The sequence below is a fragment of the Chaetodon auriga genome, chromosome 12 (assembly GCF_051107435.1).
Source record: "Chaetodon auriga isolate fChaAug3 chromosome 12, fChaAug3.hap1, whole genome shotgun sequence".
NCBI lineage: Eukaryota > Metazoa > Chordata > Actinopteri > Chaetodontiformes > Chaetodontidae > Chaetodon > Chaetodon auriga.
This window is the reverse complement of record NC_135085.1, coordinates 7,328,334-7,337,807: the sequence shown is the minus strand read 5'-3', so window position 1 is coordinate 7,337,807 and position 9,474 is coordinate 7,328,334. Positions and strand designations below refer to the sequence as shown.

The window sequence follows — 9,474 nt, the reverse complement described above, 5'->3', positions numbered from 1 at the left end:
CCTGTCACCGCTTTCAAAATAAAACACATTGGCTAAGTATTGCTTTTATAACTGTTGAAAAGATATTTAGATTGCTGTTAAAATCAGACATAATTTAAGGTAATTGGCAGTGATGTATCACTCTGAGAAAGGCATAGTGCATTACTCATCAATGGACCATTTTCATATGAGACTTTGTGACATGTCATAGCAGGAAAGCACAGGGTCAGTTAATAACACATTGATTTGATTTAGGTATGTTAGTTCTACAGCATTGCAGGGTGCTGCTGTAGCTGCCTCACCAGTACAGCTTATTTGGAAATAGCCAGGAAATATTGGAAGACGAATCAAAATTCCCCCGGCAAAGCTCCATCTGTCTGAGAAATGTTTACTTTCATACAAATTTCCCTACACAAACAGATACATCCTCCATGTTCTCTGCTGGGAATATAACAGGCTTCACAGCAGACATTTTGATTTGTCATAGTACAAAAAGCTCAGGGGTTATTAATAACATTAATGATGGCTCTGTTCTATTCAAAGTATCTCAGTAACTAAACACAAGTATCTAAAACCAACATTGACTTAAAAAAGCCCAACATGTATCATTTATAGAGGCTGTCGTTCCTCTTCTGGTTTTCAAAACTTCTGAATCTACAGAAACAACTACTCTTCAGCAGGGCCCTCATTTATGTCATTCTTTACACCTGTGTGTTGCCTGCTGTGACAGATCAAGTCTACACTGGAAAAGACTTCTTATCCCAGTGTCTCAGAAGATTTGAAATAATCTTAACTCAAGCTCCACTCACTATCTTTTGGCAGGACTTTCAACCAAGTCTCAGGCTTCATCAGCAGATAGACAAGTAAGATTTCCTGTGTAGAAAACTGTTCAGGTACAAATATAACCCTTGAGGACTACCTTGGGTAGTAATACATAGTTTTTTTTTTATGTCAACTGTAGTTGATGGGCATTTTTAAGTATATAAATAAATGCATAGATATGTTATCATGGCTTCACATATGAGAAATTCAGGCTTTATATGATGCATCCAAAAATTCAAATTACATTAGTAACACAATTCAACAATTACTTTCATTAGCAGATAAAGGCTTTTATTTTGAAGACAAATTCATCCATTTTCCTGTCTTATTTAGGGTAATATGACATCTCGACCCACCGAGGCTCGTCATAGCTGCCCAGGACTTCCGCAATTTGATCACTCAGTGTACGTGGACTCCTCCCCTTCTACGTCAGGTGTTCCAACAGGTAGATGAAACATTAATGAGGAGACGCAGCAGGCGGCTGAACACCACCGCAGTGTATGCAGTACGATACAACATAGTGAGGGATATTACGTCAACTGGGCATCCAAATATCGTTTCTGACAGATGTTCAACCTGTCAAAAACACCCGGGAAAACCCCAAGAGATAGGAGAGAAATCAAGTATACGTCACCACATGCTAAACACCCGACTGTGGGAACGTTTCAGGAACTGAGATCTGACTGCCATCATTTGCTCTCCAAATACAAATTTGCCTCCTCTATCTGTATTCAAAAGGGAACATTTTGAATGAATTATTAATCCAATTTGGCACATAAAGATGTTATAAATCCATTGAGAATTAAAAAAAAAAAAGCATTAAACCACCTTTAAATTTTCATTTTAGTGTTAATATAGCGACATGATAATATAAACAACACACACAGATTGAACAATACATACAACTTGCATATTAAAATATTTTTCCCACTGCCTCACAAACAACAAAGTTTTCAGTGATAAAGGTGAAAAAAATACTCAGAATTTCAGTGTTTCATACGTTCAAAGTAAGTGACATTTCAATCACATCTCAAACACCTGTCCCCAGACCAGACACTGAAACAACAGCGTTCATGGTTCAGGCCAGTCGAAAACAGAGCAAGGAAGTCCGGTGCTGTAGAAAAACAAGTGACTGTGTATGCTAACCTCTCCAAGCGTCTTCCCCTTCACAAACAGAGTGTGAGACATTGTCTGTGTTTGTTTAAGTACATGTTCAATCAGCCGTTGACGGGCTTTTTCCATCCTCCCCACCTCCATCGTTCTTTTGAGGCCCAATGGGCTCCGGGTTCTCCTCCATGACCGGGTAGACCACTGAACAGAGCTTTTGGCACAGATGAGTCAATTTACCTGGTTACAGTGACAAGGGAAATTAAGTTCATTCTTAAACTCAAAAGACACATGTCCAACTTCAACGTCCCGACATCTTTTATGTAAGACACCGGGATGTTGCCTTACCAATAGCAATATCGAAACACTGCGGCTTGGTTTCCCAGTAGACTCCCAGGAAATATACAGGGACACCTGTCATCATAATGGCCAGACCAATACCGCACACCAGTGGCTCAGAGTAGAGGGAAAAGACCAGCAGGAAGGCCCAGAACAGCAGGTAGATCACGGGCCAGACCAGGCTCACCTGGAGGATGAGGGTCAGTGTTGTAAAGCCTCAAACATTACTTCAACAGACTTGTGCATGCGGTCTTAAAGTGCAGTTTAAAGTAAAAAAAAAAAAAAATTGAACAAGCATCAATACATTTCGGATGTGCAGTATTGTCCAGTGCTCATGGATGAAACACTGATATTTGAAAAGGTTTTATACATTTGTGTTACTATTATGTTATGGCAATCACAATTTTCTGCATGTTGGGCGACAAATGTCCAGATGAAGTTGGTCTGTCTGTGTCTTTACCTTGATGGGTCGACACATGTCGGGCTCTTTGACGCGCAGAACAATCTGCCCGGCAACAGTGACGCCATAGAAGAGGTAGTTGATGAAACCCACGTAGTTTATGAGTGTGTAAATGTCACTGGTGCATAGCATCAGCAAAGTGGAGATCAGCTAAATGTGGTGAGAGAGGAGAAAGTCTTCACTTCTGCACAAGGTGAGGACAGAGATGACACAATGGACAAAGAGTTTCAGTGTTTTTGTTCAGACTCACGGTGAACAGTAAGGCTGGGATAGGAGTGCTGCGTGTGATGTGGATCATGGCCAGCAGACGTGGGAGATGGCCTTCCCTCGCTCCGGCGAAAAACAGCCTGAGACACAGAAGCAAAGACAGTTGAGTCCTGAGAGCAGAGCCAGCTGGTACGCGCTCACCGTGTGCACAGCTGCGAGAACGGCTCAGGAGACGCACCGCTCGAGTGATCAAGGAAGCACCAGTGCAGAGGCAGCTGCAGAAGTGACAACTGCGGGGTGGAAAATGGACCAAAACAGGAGTGCAATGGGCTCAGCACTTTGGGATATGTTACTGGTCAAGTGGATCGGCTGAGAAGCGTCAAATATGTACATGGAGGAAATTCAGTTTTGGATTCAGGCTCTTTCCCAACAATGCAAAGATGAGCATTTACACTGTAATGCATTTTACTCCTGTCAAGCTTCCCATTTTTACCCTTTCACCCTGTTTCCCTAAGTACATCCACAGGTACAGGCACAAAAACAGCATGGGAGCAAGAAAAACAAACAAAAAAAGAAAAAGCACAGCAACCACAGGAGCTGGAATGAGAAGAGAGGGAGGACTGTGGGTGGAGAGGACAAACTGACCGCGACGACGTGAAGAGGGAGCCATTGACCCCCCCGAAGGTGGAGAGTGCCACAGAGATGGGCATGATCCATGACATTACTCCTAGCAATTTCTCTCCAAATGTCTGGGAGAAATATCAGGAGCAGAGAGAGAGAGAGAGAGAAGAGGAGGAGGGAAAAAAAACAAGTACACAGTTCAAACACATAAATACAGCGACGAATCAGAACATTTCAAAATAGTGCAACAGGCCGACAGACTCAACCAGCAAGTGTCAGATCAATGTGGATCCTCTAAACGGCTGCTGGGCTGCACAGCTACTCCATTTCAAAGGGATTACAAACTCTGAGCTTCTAACCACACACACGCACACACACACTCAGATTTGAGTCATTGTGGGCTTTCTCACCACTGCCACAGCATTGGAGGCCAGCAGCTCCTGTGGGCTCATGGCTGTGACGTAGGCCACGTTGGCGAACACGTAAACAAAGGTGACCACGGGGATCGAGATGAAGATTGCACGAGGTAGATTCCTGGGAGGATGAAAGACAAGATGGTTCATAGTACAGCAACCACCTCTGTGACTGAGCTCTGATGTTGCCACAGAAAAACCTGACTAAGATTTGAGTGAACATGTGAAATATTTGGTTTCATCGTTTGTGTGTTTTGTCACCTGTATGGATCAACTAGCTCCTCTGTGACGTAGTTGAGGAAGTTCCAGCCTCCATAAGCAAAGGAGCCTTGTAGGAAGGACAGAGCTATCAGACCAACATTGTAGTCTCGGAACGTCTCAAAGGCGTGTGCTGGCTCCAACCAGTAGTAGTGACCTGTGAACCATCACACAAACATCAGATTTCAGGGACACTCAACATGCTGTGAACCTCTTTTCACTACCACAATCTGAGCAGCAGGGGGCACCAAACACAACATGCAATACTATATTTATTTATTGTGATACAGATGGTTGTTCCTGTCTTTCTGTTATGATAATTCCATGTTATACACGGTTTACTGCTGCCTTTTGATTAGAGATTCTGAGAATTAAATGTGTTTACAATACACTGAAATATTCATCGACACACTCTTTATCTTCCTGGTTACGACTAATATTCTGATATTATTTTTAGGTTTTTACATTGACAGTATTAAGAATGCCTTATAAAGTATTAACTTTGTTGAAATCTAGAGATGTTTATTCCTATGCAGAAATCTCATTGATGGGGATGGCAATTAAAGAAGCTGCAGTCACCATTTTAACAGTTTTGGAATTTTAGCCCACTAATTACTCTGAATTGTCCTCACAGATGGTCCTTTTTCACAGTGGAATCACATATCCCATGAGAGGCCCATGGGGGCTATATCCTGATGGTAACTATAATGTTGCAGCTTCCTCTATTTTGTTATGAGATGATTCACAAGAAGAGAAAAACTACATATTTATTCAGAAATACTGGACAGGTTTACCGCTTCAGACCTCTGAATATAATTTAAATGAAACATCACTCTTCAGTTCAACTGCTCACAAAAAAATGCCACTTGACCTGATGCTGCTTCAATTAAGAGAAACCAAAAAAAGGCTAAAAGCCGAAACAAGCGAGACGTGGACAGTAAGAACCTGAAAGATTTGGAGACATGTTGCCAGGGAGCAAATACTACCTTTGCATATTTGGACGACACCCATGATTATGATGAGGCCCAAGGCCAAAAGCTTGCCAGCAGTGAAGACATCTTGGACACATGTGGCCCAGCGCACACTGTGGCAGTTCACCCATGTCAGTAACACTGAAAGGACCACAGAAGAAAAGCTCGAGTGATATCGACTTAAACACACACAGAACATGAAAAAAAGCTCAATTCCTGAGCCAGACAGAGAAACAGTTTACATATTATGAGACTGTAGTTGTCTGGCTCACGCTGCAAAGGAAATGGATTTGATTTCATCGTTTGGTGGAAAGAAAAAAAAAAAATGTGTACATGATCAATTGATTTTCTGAATAAAAAAAAAAAAAGTACTTCATGTTGGGAGCTCAGAAGAACGGGAAGAATGTAGCATAGAAACAGGTAAACAGGCTGTTAAATAGCCAATTCACCTCGCGCTGTTATCACATAATTGAATACATTTTCCTAATTCAATAAATGTGTTTATTGCTGCAGCCTGAAGTCTTTCAGAATAAGCTGTCCTCAGGAACAACAGGAGTGAGCGAAGTTCCACCTGAAGTTCAGTTCATGTTCCAGCTGTGCAAGATAATGGGCTGCACAAGGAACATTTCAAAGGGCCCTATAAATGGTTGCTGTGAGTCCATGAGTCCAGGCTTCTGCATCTGTATCTGTGAATGGACTGACCTCAACCAGCCGCCATTTAATCTAGAGTTTCACCGTATGACTCACACAGGCAGACAGCAGCCAGCAGACGTAGGGCACTGTCTGGGGGGAGGCAGGAGGTGAAAAAGGGCTGCAGGATGTAGTTTGAGAAGGTGAGAGCGATCACAGCCTGGTTAGTGGGGTAGATGACCAGCACCGCAATCCACAGACGTAGAAAGCTGTGGGACAACAAAAAGGAGGAGGCTAAAGAGACACGGCAACACATACAGTGCACACAACTGCATACACACCGCATACACACACAAACACACACACAAGCACCGCAGTGTGTGAGAATGCTAGCCCTTGTTACAGCAAAACGTAATGGAGAACAAAGGAAATTAAGCGTGTTAGCTAAGTGCATTATAGTAAAGCACTGGAGCATTGTTGTTAAAGACAAGAGAAACGAGTGGAACTGGGTCATTGACATTGTGGGATGCTGGGAATACAAAATTACATTAGGAGAGGCTTTTAATTACACGGTGAGAATGATTGTGGAGGAGGGCTGGGAGCGGGGCTTTACTGTAAACTCTAATTAATTACAGGAGGTTTGCTACAACCTTGCTGTGTAATTTTTCTTTTTTAAAGATTGTTTTTATGCATCATGTGACAAAATACTACACAGGACCGGAACACAGCATTCTAAAAAACAGAAATCCATGTCAGCACAAACACCTGTTAAAGCCCTTTGTGGAGATTATGTGATTTTAGCATCTCTGAAAAGGATTGGGACTCTGAAGCTTGTGTTCATAGAAAAATGAGAGGATCCCAGTCAGCATTGGTACAGTCCATGTATTGTTTTCATCCATGTAGCGGCCAGCCCAACATCTTTTAATACTTCCACTGCGAGACTATTTTTAAATCCTACACACACACACACGAACACAGGGGCTTTTATCCCAGCCTGATTATCAGACAAATAGTGTTTGTTCTCACCCAGCCAATCCTCCAAAGATGTCCTTGACGTAGGAGTAGTCTCCCCCTGACTTGGGAATAGTCACGCCTAACTCAGCATAGCAGAGAGCCCCGATGGCTGTAATGACTCCAGTGATAACCCAAACAAGGATGGACACACCCACTGAGCTCGCATTCTCCAGGACCCCCTTAGGACTCACAAAAATCCCTGATCCAATGATGTTGCCTGAGTGAGTTAAAACACAGAGGGCAGATTAAGGACCAAACCAGACACAGGGTCAGATGCAGATCTCACATTTTAGATATTGTGCACATCGATAGTAGGAGAAAAACAGCATGAAAAACAAGCTTAAGGATGCTGATTGCAGGCTATAAAGGGAAACATGCAATCTCCTGTCACATGACGCCCCATTTCCCACAGTCCACATGTTGGGCTCTGTGTGGCTTTGTTTGTGTTCGATTTCTTAGTTTTCCATAATAATCCACACATCATTACTGGGGCCAACACAGACACCAGGGTACAGCTGCTTCTTTTCAAATGTGCAGCACTCACGCCAAAACCGTCCTTTCAGATGGTGATTGCAAATTTAGTCTTGACAGTGGTGGACACCCGTTAAACAGATTGCTTTTTATTGACCCTTTCTTCCCCCCTCTGCATGTGTGGAACACTGGCAGGGACTCAGAACGATGAAAGAGCATCTATGACACAGGGGAGTGAACAGAGGACGTCCCGCATTAAGGACAGAGAGACAATGAGGGAGAGATTTCAGTCAGCATGGCTCATCCACTCAGTGTAATGACAGTGGCTGTATTTCTAAAAGTCAATGCAGCTCTATGCAGCTACACTTTATGTAAATTTCCAATATTCCATTTTTAAATTATGATGCTTTGTTGTTTTGATTATTATGTGGCCACGATTTAAACAATCTCACACCATACGTAGCCTTGTAGAACAACCTGCTGGACATGGTGAAGTTGGAGTGGAGGGATGAAGGATGTAGTGGACGGTACTCTCATTTTGAACTCAGTCTTAGGCCATCATTCAAACCCAAAGAGCACTTATGGGAATAAAGCATGGCAGTGTGAAGTACTGACATAAAACAGCACCATTTTCTTTACGAGGCGAGACCCCACATGGACCATCTTACCGATTATAATGCCACAGGCGCTGACCAGGCCGATCTGTTTTTTCAGACCCACCCCGGAGCTTCCTTCTGCATCTTTCCTCACATCCGACCTGGAGTCTGGGGTCTCTGACTGGCTGCCCCCGCCGCCGCCGCTGCTGCTGCCGCTCCGCTTCCTCGGACCCTCGGTCATCCTGAAGCCCCGTCCAGCGCGTCCCCTGTCTTTTGTGGTCCAGGTGACGAGGGCAGCGCCTCCCAACTAAGCCTGCCAATATGTAAATGAAGAATTAAGGGAGACACATTTGCTGAGTATTTTTTTCCCACCACTTTCCTTCAGCCCATCAGACGCGGTGACCATCTTTATGTGGAGCCAAACATACAAACCCAGCATTATTATTTCACAGTGCCCCCCGGGGGAGGGGGGCCGTGTCTGGAAGCGTTTCTAGTGACCACAAATAGACTTTAAAATAACTTCAGCTTATGAAGCAAAATGAGCTCAAAATAGCTGCTAAATGTTGAGATATTCAAGTTCAAATTCAGCGAGACAAAAATAGCTCGCGGGAAAACAGCCCGATGTTTTTTGGTTTTTTTTTCTCTGCGACCAACAAGACTGTCTGAACTTCCAATTAAGCCCCCAGCTCTGCCCTCATGCTCTTTGTTTCGCCGTGTTCACCTCAAGCCAACAGCTCTTAAAGTCTTCACCCACCTTCTCGGCAGCCGCGGTGACTTGAAAACCCCCTGAAAGCTCCCGGTTATGTGACGGACTTCATGCTCGCCATTTGTCCTCACGGGGGTCCGTGTCGCGCGGATAACAAAAAGACTTCCAGCTGACAGCCTCGATAAATACAAAAGCTAGTTATTTTCAACCAATCAACGCAGCCCAAATTGTCAACACGCCTCAGGCCCCACCCCCCGTGGTCAGGTCCCCCAGCCATTTCTCCATTAACAAAACACACAACCTGCAGACACACAGCTCGTCCTGACTTAACTTTATGTTAACAATGAGTCTAAACAGACCTTGTGTCAGCTTAGCTGCTCATATTAATATTCAAGAGGATGACTAAAAACTATTTATGGCTTATGGGAAGTTTGTGTCAGCTTATCATCCTTATATTTGGACTTTCTTATGAAACTTTTCTTTTTGTTTGTTTAACTGGGAGCGATTTTATCGGTAGAGATATAGGCATTTATACGGTCACCTGCACTGCTGCATCTTTGTTGTCTTTAAAACAACCACAATGGAAACTCTGAAGCTTGCATATGAAATGTTTTATAGAGTGCATGAATATACTTTTTTTTTCTCGATTTACTGCAGTAGTCAAGTTTAAAAAGCCATCAGAAATTCACTGGCAAAATTTGATGTTTGCACAGACATCTAAATCCTCTTTTGTCCCCAGTTGCGTGCATCTATCCTACGCAACTGCAGCTTTTAAGATATGTGCAACCAAGCGTATGCAACATGATAAGACCAGACAGGGCGTGCTTGTGGGCCTACCCTCATAGACCAAGTAATGGTAACGTTCAAGTAAAGCATGGCG

General features: G+C 43.4%; 1 protein-coding gene across 1 annotated transcript; it reads right to left on the bottom strand.

Moving 5' to 3' along the window:
- Nucleotides 1-1,076: 1,076 nt before the first annotated feature.
- slc7a8b (solute carrier family 7 member 8b) lies at nucleotides 1,077-8,991 on the bottom strand. Its single transcript, XM_076745278.1, has 12 exons — nucleotides 8,643-8,991; nucleotides 7,961-8,201; nucleotides 6,834-7,038; nucleotides 5,925-6,076; nucleotides 5,193-5,318; nucleotides 4,210-4,363; nucleotides 3,946-4,069; nucleotides 3,560-3,663; nucleotides 2,958-3,054; nucleotides 2,708-2,857; nucleotides 2,257-2,434; nucleotides 1,077-2,148 (listed from the first exon to the last, which is right to left on the bottom strand). The coding sequence occupies exons 2-12, from the start codon at nucleotides 8,127-8,129 to the stop codon at nucleotides 2,015-2,017; spliced, it is 1,593 nt and encodes a 530-aa protein (XP_076601393.1). The 5' UTR covers nucleotides 8,130-8,201; nucleotides 8,643-8,991; the 3' UTR covers nucleotides 1,077-2,014.
- Between the last annotated feature and the right edge of the window lie 483 nt (nucleotides 8,992-9,474).

Bases quoted from the DNA above. Each gene is read 5' to 3' on its own strand.
- slc7a8b (XM_076745278.1), bottom strand. From the start codon at position 8,129: ATGACCGAGGGTCCGAGGAAGCGGAGCGGCAGCAGCAGCGGCGGCGGC. The intron at 3,055-3,559 runs GTCAGTTTGTCC...TCTGTGTCTCAG, and splicing joins TCCCTCTTCACGTCGTCGCG to GCTGTTTTTCGCCGGAGCGA. The intron at 2,435-2,707 runs GTAAAGACACAG...CTCATCCTCCAG, and splicing joins ACATGTGTCGACCCATCAAG to GTGAGCCTGGTCTGGCCCGT.